The 22,140-nt window shown below is 40.5% G+C and overlaps 1 protein-coding gene across 1 annotated transcript in view; it reads right to left on the minus strand.

Annotated features, from left to right (window-relative positions):
- Nucleotides 1-246: 246 nt before the first annotated feature.
- SYT10 (synaptotagmin 10) overlaps nt 247-22,140 on the minus strand; it is a 65,715-nt gene continuing 43,821 nt past the window's right edge. Inside the window, exons 4-7 of the mRNA XM_004461948.4 lie at nt 13,387-13,507; nt 10,758-10,929; nt 8,823-8,952; nt 247-6,182 (exon numbers count right to left, since the gene is read on the minus strand). Coding sequence (XP_004462005.1) covers nt 6,111-6,182; nt 8,823-8,952; nt 10,758-10,929; nt 13,387-13,507 — 495 coding nt within the window. The 3' untranslated portion in view covers nt 247-6,110. The remainder of the gene's footprint in view (nt 6,183-8,822; nt 8,953-10,757; nt 10,930-13,386; nt 13,508-22,140) is intronic.

Here is a 22,140-nt window from a genome sequence, read left to right on the forward strand (position 1 = left end):
ACTTATGATTGTTTCACTACTTCTTAATGGAAATAATCCAGGGAGATAAATGAATAATTTTGTGATAAAAATATGTATTAAAAGAAATTTTAAAAATGTATTCAGTTGCTTAAGTTATTGAGTTATTAATAAAGGAATTACTCTGCACAACTAATGGGTGCCAAAAATAATAAAAGAAATAGTTAATAGGATAAAGATCTCAAAATTAAATCTGGAAGATATATTTTCTTCAAATACAGACAAAAATAATTGTTAATCACTTTATTTCTTTTTCAAAATACATATGAAACAGTAAAATTATATTTCAAGTGCAATTCCATTTTCTTTTACAAAAGTAATCATAAACTGTACACTTCATAATAGCTTTGAGGTTTCATTGTTACATAATTCATCTGAACCTGACAAATATGTTTACACATTCTAAAGAAGACATTGTAAAAATGCTGAAATGTGCCACATCTTTTAAACATGGTTGCAAAAACCTTTGTTCTAAGTAATACAATTATATGCTGTCAAGTTTCACAACTGACTGGTTAACATGTACAAAAGCCAAAAGCACGAATTTCAAGACTTAAAAATTTCTGTTCTATGATATGGAAGTCAAAGATACCGATTTGAGCAATGGCTGTGTATCAAATCACAAACTGCAGTTAAAAAGACACCTTAAGAACAATGACTGGAGGGTACCAAAAATGAAGACCTAATAAGATGGATCTAAATTATTTGATGTCATGTGTGAAATGCAGAAGTTTAGTGGTTTCTTCTAGTTTAGAATATTTGGTAAATACCTTGGACTATTCATTAACAGAGTCATCACACAATGTGAGGCAGTTGTTTTCTCTTTGGATTCTTCTGCTCTTCGGTTTTAAATGAACTTGTTTCACTGTATTCTGTAATTTCTCCATATTTTCTCTCAATTGGAAGGGTCAGTAACAAGTTAATGTGAATGATGTTAACTGGGATTGACCTTTTTGTTTATGAAACAAACTGTATATGCGAATATTTTATATATTAGAGTTTTTCTAGTGCACCTTACTTACACAGTGATTCAATTTATGAAGCTACTGACTCTGGGAATAACTATGTTTTTTAAATGGAAAGCTTCTAGAGTCTTATTGAAGACAAAATAAAACCAAACAGTTATAATAAAGTTTACAAAATGATCTATATAGATATAAGGAGAATAAATCATGCAATTTTTATGGAGAATGATTCTGTGGCCAGTTTATACATAAAATCAGAGCCAAATCATAATACACTATGCTGATTTTCAGATTAGAAAAATAGTAAAACAATTTTGCAAACTTTTAAAAAACAAACAATGCATTAACCTCCCAACAGTGAAACACACTTCCCTTAACAATTTGTGACACATCTCTAAAATAATAGGAGTTGACATCCAATAAATTGTTTTTGAGGGCACAAAATTGTTAAGCTGAATAACTGAAATCTATCAGCTATCAAGTTAACAAGGGTTCTGTGTACAGCAGATGCAAATAACAAAGTTGCAGAAGAAAGTGGCCTATTTTCACACTTTTATGATAAGATCAGGCATAGTTTTGCTCTTTGGAGAATTTTCATGATCCAGGTGAGCTTAGAAGAAATTGTTATTGGTATACGATGAAAAGATATAAACACTATCTGCATCTATATATCAATAAAAAGTCTTTTCTAGTGTCTTAATGTAGATAAAAATAGGATTACTCTAATCAGTCACTCCTGGCAGGAGTATATTTAAATCATTTCAGGCATGGAAAAGCCTATTTTTCTCTTAAACATTTTCCTCTTATTTCTTTTCATCACCATTTCAACTATCAAAATGTTTGCACTCAACAAATCTTTGTTATATCTCACCTCAGTTTTAACTTAGTGCTCTGCTATTAGGGATCTATAGCATGATACTATCATTTGAACAAGTCTGATCCTGTTTGTTGATCTTCATGATGAACAGGGTGAAAATGAAAGCAATGCTTTACTTGGATGAGAAGATACTAAAACTGAGTATTAACTAACTGTCCCTGTTCAAATACCTACCTTTTTGGTGAACTTTAATGGCAGATGACAAGTAATTATCAATACATCTTTTATTAAATTACCATTCACTTTAATTGACATAAGATCACATAAACAAAGGAAAAGTCTTTTAATAGAAAATTCTAGTCTTAAAGAGTATTACTAAATAACATAGTGGAAAAAGCATTTAATTAGCTCTGACATGTAATATAGAAATTCATTATTTTCTTTTAACTAATAGGTCCTTAGAGTAGGTTCAGATGTATCATATCCTGAGCAATATCACTGAGTAAATATTAAAATGCTGTGTAGTTGGGTTTTTGAACAATGGTTGAGGATTCATTTTCCTTTGAAAATTAAAATACAAAGATTTTATTTGATTTTGCATCTCAATTTTTTTTATACTTTTAAATGTCTTTTCTTAGCTATAATTATGTGTACTTTTACTCTAAATTATTTCACTTTCAGTACTTTAAAATCATTCCTCATTGGTAACAAATTCTAAGCCTAAGGATTATAAAAGTTTAGATCAAGTAAATACCTCAGAACCACAAGAGCTGTGTGAAAACAATTTGTGAAGAAAGCAGATCTCCACATTCTATTTAGATATAGTAGAGTTTGAATGGTTTTCTTAAATTCTTTTCAATCCCAGTGTTTGTTTTTTTAATCATCAGATAATTGATTAGCGAAATTTTCCCCTTATGTTTCTATTAAAACGTAATAATGACAACTAAGGTGGCAAAAAAAAATATCAGATGGACTTGCATTCTATGAAAATATATATTCTTAAATAACATGAAGTACTGTTTTTAAAGAGGCAAAGAAATTGCCATATGTCCAATGTTAGGATTTTGTGTCCCTATTTGTAGTAATCTGGCTATCTTGGCAACTCATTCTGAAATAAACAAGTTATATTTTGTTTTATGGATAGCAAAACTTGAGTCAAGAGTGGAAGTCAGCTTTTTCATTTTGGAAGCAATCATTAAATAAAAGACTGATAGCTCTTTATTGAGTATGCAATTTTTAAAAATAATAAACATGGTAAGAGATAAACACATTTGGAAATGTCAGTTACAACCAAGTAGGTTCAAATGTGTTTGCTTTAATCTAAAACCTGAGTTCAGTATTGATCAATTGTGATCTCCCTGCAGTAACTATTAATAGAACATGTTCATACTCCCCAAAACTGCATAAGAAGAGGATGTTTGGTGTGGTGTTTCCATCGATACTTCCCTGGCACCAGTTCTAATGGTATCTTTTACTGAACTGTGAATGTATGAATTCCATGATTTTTACATGTAAAACGCAGTACTGGAAATAGGGCTCCCCTGACAAAGAAAGTTAAATTTGTCAAGAAAAGTATTAGAAAACCAGTGTAAAAAATTCTGATCAGTCTTTGTAAACATTGTATATTCCACAAATATTTTAATATTCTTTCCAGATTCAGTTTACTCATTCACCTGACTACCTGTACGTGAATCAGATAAAAACAAAAGAAGAACAAAAAGAAAAAAACAAAAACAAAACCACTGTTGTTATGCTGATGAATTAAACACTCCTTCTATCTAGACTTATATTTGGTAAGTTCCTGAATAAATCCCTGAAACTGGGTGTTCATTATACACCTAAGCGATAGCTTTATAAGGTGCCAATGAGGTCATTAAAATGTATTAGTGAAGGTTATTTCTAACACCAAACCTTATTTTAAATACTGGCACAAAGATAATCCAGCTTTAATCACAAGCAGAAAGAATAAATCACGTGTTCGTGGAAGTGCGACTGTGTAGAGTGTGTTGTGTGGTAAGTGGTAGGGTTGTGTTTCTGTGACGTGAACTTCCATTTTAAGTGGCCATGCCCTAGCAGCACGATGGTGGCCCTCTCCTGTACTGCACGGAAGAGGCATCGTGCAGAATTTCCTCTCTCACCTCTTCTAGGTTAGCAAGCACTCTGGCATGTCAAGTTTATTCTAAATCCTAGGAAACAGTATTCTTTACATTTCTTTAAAAATTTATTTTAATCTACAATCTCCAGTAAAAGTCTCCTGAATGGTGCTTGTTGGCATGTTCCCATCACAAGCACTGGCTTTTCTCCTTAAGAAGCAAAGGAAAACATGGGCTTCAAAGGATGAATGAGCCCTTAAAAACATGTTTTTGGTTGGAAATAAATGTTACACTCATTTAGGAAATGTAATTGCTGATTTGCGTTAAGTTGAAGCTACATCTGCCAATAAAACAGTTGTCTTCAAAAATGGCCTTCTAGGACTAGGTCTTATCCCATTTGACAAGTTTTTATTTCCCAGTTAGACAAAGAACTCCAAAAAGGAAGCATCAGCTTTAATATTTCTGCTTACAGCAAGCAGTTCTTTAAGGCTTCATAAAGTAGCCAACTATTTTAAAACAGGTTTTTTTCTAGCACTTTCAATGGGAAGATATTAGCTAGAAATAAGCATTTTCATTAGGATGGCACAAGGATTTCTGTAAAATTTTAGATGAATTGTGTTTGAAATGTTAATGTATAAAATATTTACATATTAATTAACAGTAATTCTATCATGAGCGATACCAACAAACAAAATTTCAATGCTTTTAAAACTTTTAAAAAATATTTTAAAAATGTGATTTTACTAAAAAAATTGTGATTCCTGTGTTTTTAGTTATATTCTAAGTACAGATTTTCTCACTTTTTTCTGGTCCTTCTCATCTATTTTGGGATAAGTCTGAGATATACACTATCTGTAGTGCACAGCTCACAAGTAAGGTTGGGGCAATTCAATAGGGCCCACAAGCAAGACAATAAAGATTTGACCTGATTTAAAAGAAAGTTCTGTCTTGTAAAAACATTTGCATAGTTTTTACGACTGGTCACCTGATCCCTGATCTTCAGGAAGGCAAACACCTTTCATGAAAGGCCTGTAGGACTGGGCCTTTAGAGTTAATTTGTTTATTTTATTCAATGTTGAAGCTGTATTATTTGTGGTATATTTCTATAGTGTGCTGAAAAATAAGTCTACCTTTCTTGAAGAAAATACTCAATGCCAATGCTTTGTTTCTGATTGAGTTTAAAGTCACTGTTACGGTGCAAAGCCAAGCGAGAGTGGGCACAGGTAGTTTTACTGTTGCTTTGGTGCCTGTTGGTACAGTCGCTCAGTAATAAGTAATCTACACTACAGCTTCATGGCACAAAAATTACATGTCACAGGACTTGGGAACCATACACACACTTAAGAATGAGCAACTTCGATTCTATTCACTTAGGGATACTAATGCCACATGTGAGATGAATATTATTAGAAATTTTAAAATATCAAACAGTCCAACAGATGTTTGAGCTAATATAACACTGAGACAGTATAAAATGGTAGCCAAAGTGGCTCCCTCTCAATTTTCCAACTATTAAATATTACTTTTCAAATTCATATTCAAAATAGTTCTTTAAATTTACAGCTTTATCTGTATGCTTTAAAGAACAAGCTTGAGAGACAAAATTTTGCGTTTGGTAGAGCCAAACCTCACAAAGCAAATAATTTGTTAAGAATGAAAGAAAAGTATATTAACAGATAAGTGATATTAATTTGATTGTTCAAGAATTTAATGCTGTGTAAGTTCAAATTTTCCATTAAAGATTATATAGAACCATGTGCACAGTTATAAATGGATATACCTGTAACCAAATAAACACTATACACATGACATGTGCTATTTTACACAATAGCACAATAACTATATTACATTTTAGACAAGTATGGGCTTAAACTTATTTTTCGTCTTCTGCAAAGAATTACAACTTACTAAAGCACTCTTTGCATTAATAGGCATATACCATGAAGAACAGAATGCCTATGCAACTAAAGACTATTTGTGCTCAAGTAAAATATATTATGATGTTCAAAGTTAATAAATAGACAAAAAAAGTAAATTAAAAAATTGACCAGCAAATTTGTTCATTGCTATGGACATATTTTAAAGGAGGAAACCAAACCTTCCAGTTTTCCTGCTCTGATGAGCACATGGCCCTTGATCCTTATGAGAATGGTCAGACCTTCCAGCTTTCCTGCTCCGAAGAGCACATGGTGCTACATCCTTATGAGGACGGTGGCATTATGGTGTGGGCGGTGGTTTGGGAGATGAGCAGGATCCTTGACTATCAAAGCTGGTGGCCCGGCCAGGTAACTGAAAGACAATCATTTAATAATAACTGATCTAGAGCAGAAAAACAACGAAGTGGGTCACACTGGCTACCTCTGCAAAGTGACTATTCACCCATAATACTCAAATCTCTGAAGGGAAGAGCTACATGACTCCTTGTGCCCCTCAGAACATACCTTCTTGGAGAGCATGAGGTGGCAGAAGGGCCTCACAGAGGTGATTCTAACAGAGTAGCCCTGTGCCGGCACCATGCCGAACGGTGGGTTCAGTTTCATTTAATGATGAGTTTTCAGTTCTTTTCATAAAGCAGGTGATGACGTCCTGTGCCCCCACTGCTAGATAAGAGCCACGAGCGGATCTAGACAGAAGACTCTGCATGCCACCTGCTCCAAGGCTGGGGGTGGTTTTTATGGAGGCAGTTCACGGGAGGAAGAGAACTGAACTCTGCAGTGGGGCCATGACTGATGAAGAACTACTTCTCAGTGTCCCTAAATATCTATGTGTAAAAGGTTAATTATAGCAGAGTCATTTGTTGATTACCTAGATAGAAATAATCAGGTTTTCTAAATGATGCTCTCGTCTCTGTTCCCCCAACTTATCCAGCTCTTGACTAATTGCTCCCTTCTCATTTTCACCCCATTCTTTGCCAAGAACACACTTAATTTGACACTCATTGCTTTCCCACAACGCAAAATCCATCCAGTTCCTAGGACTCTAGTCCACATGTTCTATTTAACCAATGAACATAAAGCTGGGGTTAGAAAAAGGGAGCTTTTTTTTTTTTTTGAGAAAGTATATTTGAATAATCTTTTAGTCCCACCTAATAGTCAGCTCCAGAAAAATTGTTGGTAATATTTTCATGCCCCTCTGGTAACTTAATCTTCCTGTGCATCTTATGATGGTGGAAAAGTGCCCACATACTCTCTGACACAAATGTGTCAGTTCCACAATTCCTCTTCATCAGATAAACATTCACTGCTCATTAAACAGAGCTGTAAGTAATTTTAACATCCCTTTATGACCCATGCAGAAGCTTTCCTCTTATTAGTTCAAAATGCCTATTCACATTTATCTCCTTTCTCCTCACATCATTCCTGATGTATGTAGAGACATGAGTTTCTGTTTTCATAAATACAGAGAAATGCAGTTGCAGGTAGGGACTGCCCAGGCTTAGATAGTCAGAGGGCATGTGTCCTGGGTCCGGGAAAACATTCCCCCCCTAGATTCTGAGGAGTATTGTTGACTTTTCAAACTTTCAGTGAAAACAAGGATGAGAACTGGGGAAACAACAGTAATCACACAAGAGGCAGTAGAGTATACTTTAGGCAGTACTCTCTGTTGAAACGAAAAGCAACTTCCCAAGGCTTGTTGGGTTATTCAGAGAAATACACTAGAATACACTGTGTGAATGTGTGTCCGTCTCTTCTGTGATTTAAGTTGAGAGAGGAAGTGCGGTAAAGACTTGGAATATTCTATATAAGCAAGTAACTCATCTATGATGACAGTTTACCTTCTGCTGTCTGAGCATGTAAAGCTCATACAATGTTTGTCCAGGTTTCCCTACAATATACTGAATCACACAACCAAAACCACATTTTTGTGACCAAGCTGAAATAAACCTATATCCGGTGACATTCAGTCAATTACCCTCCATGATCTGTCCCATACAAACTGGTTCCTCATGCCAGAACAAAAGCAAGGATGCTGTTTTCATTTGCTGAGCAGTCCTTATAACAATTCTTTTTATTGAATTGCAATAATCTATCATCTATCTACCCTGTGTCACCCTGTATTACTTCTCAATTTATCAGGTCATGTAAGTGACTTACTTTGTGAATCTTTAAGAGTCTCCAGCAATTGTGTTTGGGAGAGAAAACCATTTGATCTAGCAACAATGTATATTGAATAGACTGACAACAGACTTCATGGTTAAAAGTCCTGTCAGAAAATGTGTGTGGATACTTCAGTTAATGTAGTATTAATGGCAGTTATAATATACCTAACGTGCCACACTCTGCACAAAGCACCTGATGGTCAGCATTTTGTCTAGTCTTACTCTGTGAGTTTACTACTATTACAGAGAAACAGCAGAAACTTAGGTTGAATAACTCACCCAAAGATTCACGATGCATAGTCAGAACTAGGCTTTGAACTCAGGCAAACTGACTCCCCAATATTTTAGAAATTTGTGAGCAGTTTTCCTCCCTGACCAGAGTTGGGGAAGAAATACCGGTGCCCTTGCACAGAAGAGCTGCATCAGGTGATAACAGCTGCACTTGGGGAACCTGTGGCACTGTAGGGGCCTGTGGCTGCTTTCTCAAAATAGAAGCATCAGATTTAGTTCCCAGTTAGTGATTAATTTACTAGATTGTTCCACCACTCATTTGATGTAAATGTTCAATCTATGTAAAACAAACAAACAAACTTGGAGTTTCAATGGGCTTATTCAAAGATTTATCGACCAGAAAGTCTGGTGGTGTTTAAATTCCAACTAGGCATCCACCATTTTGAATAGTAGACACTAGGGACTGTGGGGAAAAAACAAGAGCACTGTCTGTTAGCAGAAAACACAGGTGCATTCCTAAAACTTCAGGTAAATGTTAGCAGAAAAATAATATTTAAGCAAAAGAGTTAACAGAGTCGACATGAGGCAGCAGAGCCTACCTCCACCAAGGGGTGCCAGTGTGTGATGGGTTTTCTGTGGTAGGCCAGCATCTCATTCCAGTGGTCGCGCCCGAGACCCTCAGCGTCCAGCCCTGCTCGGCACACCCCGATGACCTCGTTGTGTCCCACCCTGCGAGTCACAGAACAGCAGACTTTCATTCCAGCATTCAAAGAGAAAGAAGTTCACACATCCTCATAGAATTTTAAACATAGGACCTAGACATGAGATGATGCTACAGATTCAACTTCTTCAGGTCAAATGAAAAATCTTAAGTAAATGAAAATGTATTAAATAGGATCGGAATTCAAAAATACATTTGAGAGCTCATTACGGGGCAGCACCGTGCTGAGTACTTTGAGCGTCTGACCCGTTTCCCCCTCACACCGTGTCCAGGGGTGTTTTCCCGAAGGTGAGGACTGGCTGGCTTTCCCACCACGAGGTGCAGGGCATCGACTCAGGAGCAGCTTGTGCTGAGCGTTTAGGGGAGTGTCTCTAGGGGTTGCTTTGACAGGCACCTCTGATGAGACTTCTAAGACGATTTTAGGACATTTCATTACTTTCTTCCTGTCACGGACCCAGAGATGTATGTTTGCTATCACCTCCCTTTAAGAAGTTTTGCAGTTTTTTAGAAATCAAGTTTGTTTATCATTTCATTTTATTGATCATCAGAAACCATTTCTCTAAAATCGTCTGGGTGACTAATGCTAAATTTTGACTCCTGCAGTCATTGCTGTGAGAAATCAATAGGGATAAGTGGTAAAGCAGGACAAAGGTTGCCAATAAAAACATTCATGGCATTTTAGGGTTTGAAATTTCAACTAATTTAAGTGCTCTCTCCCTCTCTCTCTCTCTGCCCACTCCCCAACACACACAATCTAAATATTCACAGTTTTTTGGTACTGTGATGTAAATTCATTTCCAGTAGATAGTGTCAATCTTCTTACATTTCCGTGCTCACTTTTGCTCTGAGCCAGAGGACAGAACCAGTTCCCCAGGTGGAAGGGTCCTAGCATGCCCGTGGCACCACAACACGACACTTGGGTTGTGTATTTGTGTCTGTGTGTTCTGCGCCGCTTGTCTCACCATTAGCACAAAATTAATCCAGGAAGGCACTGTCCAGGTGCTGATAATTTTGTAGGTTGAAGATACAGTATTATTTTCTAAAAAGTTTATAACTATAAGAAGCAAAACAATAAAAGAAATATATAGTATGGGCCAAATAAGAGATAGGAAGATTTAGTGGGACAAGGGTCCAGAGGAAGAAGAGGTGGGTCAGCTGAGAAAGACGGAGCAGAGGGCGACATGGGCAGCGCTGGGAAACACACTGGGTCCAGATGCACACAGTGGGAGCGTTTGGGACAAGGGGGCCGTGGGGGGCCATCTGGAGCTGCACTGTGAAGGGCCTTCGGGGTGGCACGGGCAGGCAGAGCTTTGTCCTGTGAAAGGGGAAGTGCCTGAAAGCCCGAGAGCTGGAAGACCAGGCACAGGCGTCCCTGAGGCAATGCGCAGGGGGTCTGGCCTGCCACAGCACTCGCCTCCCACGCTGACGCTGACAGCCAGAGGTCACCTAGCTGACGGCCAGAGGTCACCTAGCTTGGCCTTCGCTGACGCTGACAGCCAGAGGTCACCTAGCTTGGCCTTTGGCACAGCTCACGACAGGCAAGAATGGAGCAACTCGTGCGCCGGCCAAGTTAGTAAAACAAAGCCTGCCGATGGCAGGCCTGGGTTCTGCTGTGACAAGGCTTCACAGCACTTCCTGTAACTTACTCAGGGCTGCTTCTGGACCCATCCGTTCAAGAATAACTTCTTTTGAAAAACGTAATAATAACGAATTTTGGCTGACCCGTTTCCCTCTTGTGGCCTGAACTGCCCGCTGTGGCAGTAATGACCTGAAGAGCCGAGCCCTGCTCCGAGGACGGACGGGGCCCCTTTACCTGTCGTAGTCCACCACCGCGATGGACAGGCTGACCTGGTCCACGTTCTCGGGTGGGATGTCAAAAATGATGGCCTCGTTGTACACGGGGTTTAGGGTGCTCTTCTTGGTGGTCGTTTTCCTCTTTTTCAGTCGTCGACCCTCACACATCAGAGACACCTTGACGTACGGATCTAAGAGTGGGAAGGTGGTTTTATTAAAATCAAAGTAGCGGTACAAAGCACAAATTGCCCTGCAGCCTTTTCTACAGAAGCAGCTCGCTTTGGTGGTGCACTTTTGTGTCTGAGCCAGGCGCAGGCCTTCCCCCTGGCGAAGGGGCGAGGCAGGGCCGGCCCTGCTGCCGACACACCTCTGACTGCATCGCTCCACCTGTGACAAGGGCGATTTCCTGCCTGTGCAGTTGATTCATGAGCTGTTGTGAGAATTCACGAGGCAATGCTCTAAAGGCACGCGTTCCTCTGGTGAGAGGCTCCATATAAATAAAAAGTAATCTTGTCCTTAATTACAGCTTCAAAGCTGTTTGCTTGTCTCAGAATTTGATCTCTTTTGATCCATGGCAGAAGGAGTAGAATAAACAGTAATTTGCCACGTTCACTATTTATCTTAAGCTCTCCAACATTTACTGACTGTAATGGGTGAAACTCTGTTCCCCAAAAGACATGATTAAGCTCAAGCCCCAGTCTCTGAGCATGACTTCTTGGAGACAGGTTCTTGAGGATGCTAGCGGTGAAGGACCCTGCCTGCACGCAAGGCCGGTGCCTCGGAAGGAGACGCACCAGGCAGAGGGGGGACAAAGCCGAGCAGCGCTCGAAGCCCGGGGGTCCCCGCACTACCCAGAAGCCAGTGGAGCAGACGCTTCCTCCCCGGAGCTGCCCTGGGAGCTGGGCACCGGCACTGCGGTGCTGGACTTCCATCCAGATGGCCAGACATTGGCTTTCTGAATTATAAGCCGTCCTGTCGGTGGTGTTTTCTATGGCAACCCTTGCAAACTATGACACTGACCTGAGGCTCTTTCGCCAGATAAACATGGAATTTTGCTGCTGTTCTTTTTTTCAAGATTTATTTTTACTTTATTTATTTAATTTATTTCTCTCCCTCTCCCCCCAAGGCCCAGTTGTCTGCTCTCTGTGTCAATTTGCTGTGTGTTCTTCTGTGACCACTTCTATCCTTATCAGTGGCACCGAGAATCTTTGTTTCTTCTTGTTGCGTCATCTTGTTGTGTCAGCTCTCTGTGTGTGCAGCGCCGTTCCTGGGCAGGCTGCGCTTTCTTTCACGCTGGGCAGCTCTCCTTATGGGGCACACTCCTTGCGCTTGGGGCTCCTCTACGCGGGGGACACCCCTGCGTGGCATGGCACTCCTTGCGCACATCAGCACTGCGCATGGGCCAGCTCCACACGGGTCAAGGAGGCCTGGGGTTTGAACCGCGGACCTCCCATGTGGTAGACGGACGCCCTATCCACTGGGCCAAGTCCGCTTCCCTGTTCTGTCTTTATATATGGACTATGTATTGCAATTTTTAAAAAATGAACAGGTAACTCATGAGAGTTCAAAAATTAAAATTCTATAGAGTTACTATGAGACGTCACATTCCTACCTGTCCCTGTTTCCACTTAATCCCTTAATTTGGGGTATTACTCCAGTATCTATGTAAATTTTAGCAACATGAATATATATTCCTCATTCTTACCCAGAAGGGAGCAAAATATCCAATTTATTTTTGCAAAAATTTTTATTCACGAAATACATCCTGGAATGCTGGCCACATCAGAATTTAGAGAATTTTCTCATTCTTTTTGTAATGCAATTTACTTCTTTTTGTTCTGAAGAACCACAGAATTATAGGGCAGCTCTCCCCTTCCTCCACATGTCATTCTTTAACATAGCTCCACGACTGTTTCTTATTTCTGCTTAATTCAGCAAATGCTTATTGACCTCCCTACACTTCCCTGGAACTGTGCCAAAGTTCACGTGTTAAGTTATAAAAAATCCTCAAAATGGCAGGAAGTTAGGAGGATGGAAGAGCATGATGTGGCTTACCTTTTAGCCAAAATTTGCACAAGGAAAAAATCCTTTAGGAATTTCTTTATGAAACATCAGAAGCATTTGTTTACGTGGTATTGTTTCTCTCAATCCCCACAGATGCCCAAGGTTTTAGTCAGAAGGGAGGCAAGAATGCAAATAAAAGTGGTGGTCTTAAAACATGGCTATTTCTCTGTAGACCAAGTAAGGGAAATAAATTCAACCTAAATATATCTTCATATGGCGTTCACTTACAAAGCTGTGCAAGCTTGAAGTAAATGGCTTAAAGTCTCAGAATTTTCCTTGATAAGCAAGTGAATAGCTGGAAGTGGGGAAATGGATGGTAAATTAAGTATTTGTGAGAAAGAAACTAAATTTGTAGAGAAAGAAATAAAAAGAAACCAAGTTAAAGTCAATCTATATAATAGTCTCTAAAAATTTCACAATGATTATGTACATAAAAGAGACATGTTAGAGCAATTTAATTTGCAATCTTTTTTTCTCCCTTTATAGTTCCTCATTATTGACAAACGAAGTCAATAATTCAATAGACATATATAATTTTAGATAGAGGGAATATTTTACTTGGGAATGTGCTCTTGGGTACGTACCTGATGAGCCAGTAATATCCATAGCCTTCAGATTTCTACACTTGATGACAGTCAGTGTCATACGCCCCGCAGTGGGCAAATAACAAAGGGAAAACATGATTTCACCCAGGTCTATACTTTCCTAGAAAGGCAAATGGTAATATTAGCGATTTAAAACACCAGAGTGAAAAAATATAATTCAGGGTAATGAGTGAAAAATCATTTTAATAGAATATTTGGATGTTATTTTAAATTGTTTCACCTAGGATACAAGATAACACCGCTACAAAGCTCTTCTGAACAGAGGAACAGGTATATCCCTGTTATTTGCCATCTCCAGTTATACTTTTAGCAGGCAGCTCAAACTTAAAATGGCCAAAACCAGACTCTTGATTCCAACCATTTTGCATCATCATCCAAACCTAGCCCTCTGTCACTTTTTCCCAAAATGATCAACTGTCATCACCATTCACTCAGAGATGGACACCTAAAGCCTACTAGTCATTATTCTTGACACTTCCTCACCCTTAGAACCAACCCTTGTCTTGTCTGTGCTGTCTACAAGTACATTCCAGCTAGGATATGGGATCTTCCCAGGATCTTGCCGCTCGGATGCAGCAGAGCTGGGAGTCAAACTTAAGTTTAGCTCTCTCTCAAGTTTATGCCCTTACCGCCAGGCTCTGCTATTTCTGACCATGAACAAAGAAATGAGAATGACAAATCAGAAGCCGAGCTGTAAGAATAAGTCCAATAAATATTTGTCATGAAGAAACTTAGGCATCTCCACTGCAACCACTCAAGCCATCACCCCTTTCCAGGAGTGCAGCAATAACCTCTAAAATTGATCTCCCATCTCAGAAGTTAATCTTCACATAGTAGCCGAAGCGATCATTATGAAACGCAAATCCAGCCACATCACTTTCCTGTTTAAAATTTAGAGCACATTCTAACTCCCTGCCCTGGCAGGGAAGTCCTGCTTTGCCTGGGAAATTCCCGGTCTATACCTGGTGTCCTGGTGGAATTATGAGGTGCATTCTCCATCATCACCACAAAGTCGCACCACGTGTAGTTCCCTGCTGATCTGACCCCTGCCTGCTTCCTCTGCCTCGTGCCCTGCCTCTCACCCCAGTTCCTTCAGCTGCAGACACAACGGCTTTCCTTCCGTGCTCCAAACAGATGAGGCCCCTTCGGGCGTGTGCTCTGCTTTCCTCTCCCCTGCGAGGAGGACCTTTTCCTCCTCTTTTTCATGGCTGGCTCCTCCCCAGCCTGTGCTCAATGAGAGGCGTGTTCCTTCTAGCCAGAGCCCCTAGTCGCCTGTAACCGCTCCAGAGGCGTCACCCTTTTCACAGCTCTCGTCACCTAATGCTCTCTTAATCTAGTTTTGCCTCCTCTGGTTTTCGTACACACGGTATGACAGCACACTTCTTGTCGGTCTCATTTTCTACGTCCTACTGCAGTGCCTGGCGTAGAGCTGGGTCTTCCTACGTATTTTTTGAAGGAATGAATAAATCAATTGATCTGGATAAAAAAACTGTTTTGTTTCATCTCTAAAGTGCAACTGCCCATGGTGACCGTGCTATTGACACTTGAAGGTGCTGCTGTCATTCGCTGAGTTGACGGTGCCCGATGAGCGTGCATGTGGGCGCTGAGTAGTTGAGGAGCTTCTCAGAGCTGCTGCTGCGGATTCTATCACACCCTTCCTGGTGGAAGGTTTGTGGTAGAGTAATTCTGGGGGAAATAAGTAGCTGATGACGCACCCAGCTCCAAAGAACTAGGTTCTTAAAAATTCTTCATTTTAACTCACCACTAATGGGACATACTCCAGCTCTCACTACGATCGAGGAGTCCCATTTCCTAACTTGTGGTCTAGAAATAGCAGAGGCTTGTGCCTAACAGCATACACAACCTTCAGTGTCAGCGAAAATCGGGTTTGACCCCAGCTCTGCTACTTCCTAGTGTGAGATCCTAGAAAATTTCAGCTCTGAATTTCAGAAATTTCATTTTCAAAATGAGGATAAGGCCCACTTTCAGGATTGTAAGTAGGAAATGAAATAGTGTGAAAAAGTCTCAGGCTTTTAGCACAGTGTCTGGCCCATGACAGGAATCAGGGGTCCCCTCTGGACTGCTGGCACATGGAGCAGGCCTTACACACAGTGGGTACTGAGGAAGTACTGGATACATGCAAAAATTAGTAAAGGGAAGCAATTATTTTTCAAGAAAATTAATAAAAAAATAAGCACTTTAAGACAAAGGTGTATCTAGCTGGGTATTCTCTGGACTGTCGGATTGGACTACTACAGATCAAAAGAAGGGAGAAAGAGTTTGTAGGAGAGAGCTGACCACAATAGGGAGAGCACCAACTCCAGCTGAGGCTCAGCTCACCCAACAGCAATGACTGAGCGCCTCTGCTTGCAGTGGTAAGTGCAGAGAAAACAAGCCAGAGCCCATCTCCATCTGATGAGCCTCTCCTTGTTTTCCTTTCTGTCTCTTTTCCCAAGAGCCTTTTCTTTGTTTATTTTGTTTTGTTTTAGGCTATGGGCCGGACTTCTCTGCCTGCCAGCTGCCCCCTTTCCTCCACTTCCTAGCTAGAATATTTCTCCTTACAGGAACTATCAGTAAGAGGAGACATGTTTTGTTGACAGCTGGTCAAAGTAAGAAATCCACCAGTGAGTATAGAGTATTATACCAAATTTTACCAAAAAAACACGGTGAAGGTGGCAGTGAGAAGTTGGAACACAGTAGCCATGGTCTCAGGCAAAATGCTGCATATGAACAAAAAACCATCTAAGTGAATTAACAAAGAAAGCACCCTTTCACATGTGTGATGGATAGGGTTTTACTTTTAGTTCTAAACCATCTGTGGCAGTAATTTTTCTACCTCTCTATGTATATCAGAAGATTATTGGCTGGAACAAAGAAAGTTCACCATGTTTGTTCTGATTTCTAATAGACCCTGTCTATGGATTTTGCTGAAACATAATTTTGGCCATCTATTTTTAATAGATATTGGCAAATATAAAGGTTAAAATGAAAGAGTTCACCAAAGCACTTGACCAAATTAACTGAAAACCACAAGCACCATTTTCCAGCAAGTCTACATTTCAAGCTAGTTGGCTTTGTACCCACAGCAGTAAGTAGGAAATCTACTTAAACATTCAAAGTGCATGTAATACAAAGTTTTAAGGAAAGTGGTAAAAATTTATGTATGCTTGCATAATAACTGCACAAGAGTTTGATTCTTCATTGGACTAAATTCTTCATTCAGGAAGATGAATGTAAAAGAACTGCAACAACTTACATACTGAAAAGGACAGAGTGCTCCTTAAGAAAAATACCAATATTCTTAAACATTTTACCTCTGGAAGGATCTAAGAGATAATCAGGAGGAAATGAGCGTAGTGAATAAAGGGCTGTCCTGTAACGCATATAGCAGAGCTCTAGACTGCAGTCTTTGCTCTGGGCTGCAGCATGCACTGATGAGTCACACCGCTCGAGCCCCTCCCTTCATGGGTTGTCCAACCCCGGTGATGTCCCCCTCCTTGATCTGCCCCAGTCCACTGAGCTCTTTAACGCCCAGCTCAATGCAACCACCTGAACTCGCTGATGCCAGCAAAGAACGAGGCAGGAAGGCGAATGGTCTGACCACGCAGCATAAATGCAGCAAAGCTACACAGTAAACCTATCTCAGGCGAGGAGACAACGTCAGTTCTTACTCTGCACTCGTTCTTACTCTAGACAAGAAACTAACGAGAATGTTGACTTGGTATCAGTCTACAGCAGGTCAAAACCCACAACTCTAACAGTGGTAGGTCTAGTGAGGGCAGCAATGAGTGACAGCTGCAAAGACACAGCACGTAATATAGAAAAGAGAAGTAAACATTCTACAAAGGACAGAAATCTAGAACCATTTTGTATGAAAGGAAACTAACTCTAAGAATGCATTGATACCTTAAAAACTGATTTTTTTTTACATTTTACAGTGCTGAACAGTAATTAATATTTATAATCATGACTGAGTCATCAGGATAAAGAAACAGATCCTACAAATTCTGTTTAAGAAGTTAGAGGACTTTACAGTATATTTTAGGATTTTAAAAATCCCAAATACTTAAAATATATAAAGTAGGAATTTTGGTGGAAAATAAGAAAGGCTCTACATGTCTGGAATTTTATTTATGTGTAATCACATTTTTTTTTACAATTCTAAATAAACATGAATTTCCCATATTTACTGTTGAAAAACTCTTGTATCAAATATTCATTTGAAAGCCATAAAGTGCCTTTCAAATAAGAAGATCTTTTTTCCATGCTCACTAATTTATTTGGCTGGACACTTGCAACAATAGTCTTTTGAGTCTCTTCTTGGAAAAAAGGCTTATATAAAGGCTAACACTGATGCTGGGATTCATTTGATTTCTTCATCCTGGCTCAACTTACCTAGCCCAGTGTAGATAAGGATCATTTTCTGATGATTGGCTATAGTCCACCTCACAGACATACTTATATAATATTTGTAAAGTTTATTTTTCTGTTACTGTCTCTCCAAAATAAAAGTCACTGGAAGGATAAATTGCTATGCAAATATTTATAGTGCACATGCTAATTCAGGTCATCTGAACTAAAGTCAAGCTATAGATATAGAGTAAAAGAAGTGGGTAGAGAGGAGGATTAAAACCTGGTAAATAGAGGATGCAATAATCAAGGGAAGCATTCTTGGAAAGGAATAACCCTATTGAGATTTGAACGGTTAAATGGGAATTCACAGGAATAAGAGGAATAAGAGGATCCATTTCAGAAACAAGAACGGGCAGGTTGCATTGGGAAATATGGAGTTTAGGGACATGCTGGAGGAGGTTTAAGGCTAGATCTATGGGTGGGGGACTTGGCCCAGTGGTTAGGGCGTCCGTCTACCACATGGAAGGTCTGCGGTTCAAACCCCGGGCCTCCTTGACCCATGTGGAGCTGGCCCATGCTCAGTGCTGATGCGTGTAAGGAGTGCCATGCCACGCAGGGGTGTCCCCCGCGTAGGGAAGCCCCACGCTCAAGGAGTGCACCCCGAAAGGAGAGCTGCCCAGCGTGAAAGAAAGTGCAGCCTGCCCAGGAATGGCACCGCACACACGGAGAGCTGACGCAGCAAGATGATGCAACAAAAAGAAACAGATTCCTGTGCCGCCAACAACAACAGAAGCAGACAAAGAAGACCCAGCAAATAGACACAGAGAAAGACAACTGGGGTGGGCAGGGAAAGGGGAGAGAAATAAATAAATAAATAAATCTTTAAAAAAAAAAAGGCTAGATCTATGGTCAGGGCTTCTGTCAGTAGTACAGAGTTCCAGGTAGTGGAAGCATGAATGGGTGGGAGCCTGACAGGGTGGAAAGGACACATGTTCCTGGATCCAAAAAAACTGGGGTTCACATCCTAAATCTTTCCATTACTAGTTCTTAGTACAAACACTGAGACCTCTCTGAAATACTTGGCCCTCCAAGCCTACCTGTTAGTCACAGGTGAATGGGGATCATCGTATCTACCTTGCAAGGTGGCATTAAGACTAAGTAAAATCATACATGCAAAGTGCCTGGCATAAACATACACTAAAAAAATGATGTTGATGAAAATAATATTTGAATAACATCAATTTAGTAGATTATATTAGGATGAAGAAAGACAGAAGAGATAGGCTGTTCCATTAAAAACAGCTGTAGGAAGGTGTTGGGTGAAACAAAGTTTGAATTCAGAGATATATGGGGAAGAAGAGTCAGTAAGACTTATTGGGAAAAAAAACTTTAAATAAATAACTGGTTGCCATGGTGACAGCAGTCCTCACATCTACTTAGCACCATAAATGCAGCCTGCCTTCCACATTTCCTCAGTGCTAAGTAACAGATGGTTTTCCTCACATTGTTACAAGCAAGATGTGTTACTAGATCAAATGAGCTTCTTGACCAAGTCCAAAGTCAGTTTGCCTGCTCACAAAATGAAGCTACAGAGAAATGTAGACCCAGGGTGCGTCTACTGGATTCATGCTACCGTAGAATTTTCATTTCGTACTTCCTTTTCTCTTGAGAAAATCTTCAACCTTGAGCAATTCACTTAGACTCACCTGACCATGGTTGCCTTGGTATGAGGGTATTAAAAGAGATAAACTCATTAACTTTCTAGTTCTAAGACATTATGATGTTAAGCACTGGTGAAGTGCAGTAAACTAGAACATAGAGTTGATAAGCTCATTTACTTTCCAGTTCTAAGACGCTATGATTTTAAACACTGGTGAAGTGCAGTAAACTAGAACATAGAGTTCAGGTGGGACAAGGGATGCCTAGGCAGGCCCCTTCTGGGCACGTTTGCTGCAGAGCTGAGGGTCTCTTTGGAAAGATAACAAAGGATCAACTGGTGCTAATAGCTTGATTTCCAGGTCAAGAATAAGGGGTTTTAGAAACGGCTGTCGCTTGTATTTCTAGACTTTGCACAAGCCGCTTAGCCTTTCTGAACATCACACAATTAGACCACAGAGATAGAAAGAGAGGTCTGTTTAATTTAAAGTGCATGCAATTTGACCTTGTGTTGTAGGTGCTTTTTTGAGGGATTCTTAAGTTTTAATTTTAGGAATTTAGATGAAGGGTACCTGGCTTTCCCCATGAGGACCTGGGAGGGCTTCAGGTAGATGATGTTTAATCTGAAGGTGATGAATGAGCACAGGAAAAGGGAACTGAAAATCAGAGGGCACAACCGATAAAGAGGCAGGAGGTGAGGCACAGGTGTCCAGAGACCAGAAGGTGAAACACCGACCCGGCTCTGATAGTGATGAGGTTCAGTAAATGACAACACACTGGTCTCCTCTGGAATGGTTCATGAGAGCAATCCTGATTTTCTCTGAAGTCAGAATGAGATTCATTTTCATGGCTAATAACAATAACTGGAAAAGTTGCAGCTATATTTCAAAGGGAGAACTTAACAGGATAACATCAGTAATGGGCCACATGGTAGATGCTCGGGGAAAAATACTCCTTTTTCTCGTTCCTAATCAGTTTTTCTGGGGTCAGTGTCTGGGATACACTTGATGTTCAGTGTAAAGCTTGTTGAATGAATAAGTGGGTGAAAACCAATATCAAATCATCAGGTCATGCCTTGACTTCACCGGCAGCAAGAGTGAAGGTTACACAGTGGCCAGAGAACAGGCATCAGCGAAAAATGGCACTTTTATGGATGTGCATGTTGTGTATTGTGGTCTTTGTGAGCGAAATCCACAGAATTGTGAGGGGTCTGTCCATATACAGTGGTTCTGAGTATAAACTAAATTAGTAATAATAGTTTTGAGCCATTTAGAGACACCCTAGTGGGGGCTGGGGAGGTAAAGCTAGAGGATCCTTACGTATTAGTTTTATTGAACCTTCTTTCTTTATTGCCCCTTCTAGTCTCACGTGATCTGGGACTATATTTGCTGTAATTCGATAGCACATTGGAAATTCAGAATCAAATATATCTCTGAAGAACACAGATTGGCTTTTTTCTTTGCGCATCTGCCACCGCCCCAGCCAGCCAGAAGAGCAGTGGCTGGCGAGGAAGAAGCTGTGACAGAACACAATTAGGAAATGTAATTAACTCTACAACCCTTCTCCAGTCTCTCGCCCACTTCTTGCCTTTTCTTTCAAAGAACTGCAGTTTTTCCCACAGCACTTCCTCCTTGCCCTTCCTCCTTTATCCAGTGATTTTGATTAAACCAGATTTACTGTATTCAGTGGGGGTGAGGGAAGAGCAGGAAAAGGCCTCTCCCTGGGTTTTCACGTTGTGGTTCAGCATTGATTCTTTCTCCACCATCTCCTCTTAAAGACAGAGACAATGCTCGTGAGGTGCCCTTTAGCAGGGCCTCCCTCCGTGTGTTCTGCACACAGGAAGAAAGGCATTTTGTTTTGAGCACGTCATGTGAAGCACTGTGCTTAGCCATGGCACAAAGTCCAACTGAAACTTGGCTGAAGTCAGTGCAGGAAGAAGGCAGTGTTAAAGACGAGATAATCCCAAACCCCTCGAGGCTGTAAGTGACTAAGCGTGGCATCCCCCAGCTGTTACTGCCGGCAGGCAGGAGATCCATTTTCAGTTCCCACTCCAAGCAGGAAGCACTTCTGCTGGTCAGAAGGGTTTAGCTCTTATCCTATCCTGAATAGCTGTGGGCTGTGGCGACCAGGAGCCATGACCTTCTCAGGTTATAGCGACAGACTGAGCAAGCCAGGGCCCACGACTGCCTCCACAGTAAGGACTGGAAGCAAATCGGGGCTGGCTGGGCATCGACCGGATAAGAGCAACCTGGGATGTAAGAGGAGGATACAATATCCATGAGAACCCTTTCTTTAACTGTCCTGTTAAGAGCTACCATAAGCTTTCTTGGTGAAAGGACCTGGAGATCTATTCTCAAGCCTTAGCCTTCCTGTGTAGACAGGGTCATAGAAGTTGGTGCAGTAAAACTGAACACAGCTCTTCTCAGTGTGTCCAGTGCTTCCCAGTGCTCCTCTTTTGGCCTTTTAAAATTCCAAATGAAAGAAACCCTTTAGGAACTGCCCTAGGGAGACACCTGAACTGGATGGACTTGCCCTCATTATTTAGAGTTTACCTTACACTGTTTTCTGTGATTCTACCCTTGCCCCTCAAAATCTATACTGCACACAGTATCCAGGGATCTTACTGATACCCCCGTGAGACCATGGGTCTCTTCTAACCAAAAGCTTCCGGGGCCTCCAGGCCCCAGCTGAGCTGACCCTTGCTGGCTGGCTCTCTTACCTCAC

Source organism: Dasypus novemcinctus, chromosome 20 (genome assembly GCF_030445035.2).
Source record: "Dasypus novemcinctus isolate mDasNov1 chromosome 20, mDasNov1.1.hap2, whole genome shotgun sequence".
NCBI classification, from domain to species: Eukaryota; Metazoa; Chordata; class Mammalia; order Cingulata; family Dasypodidae; genus Dasypus; species Dasypus novemcinctus.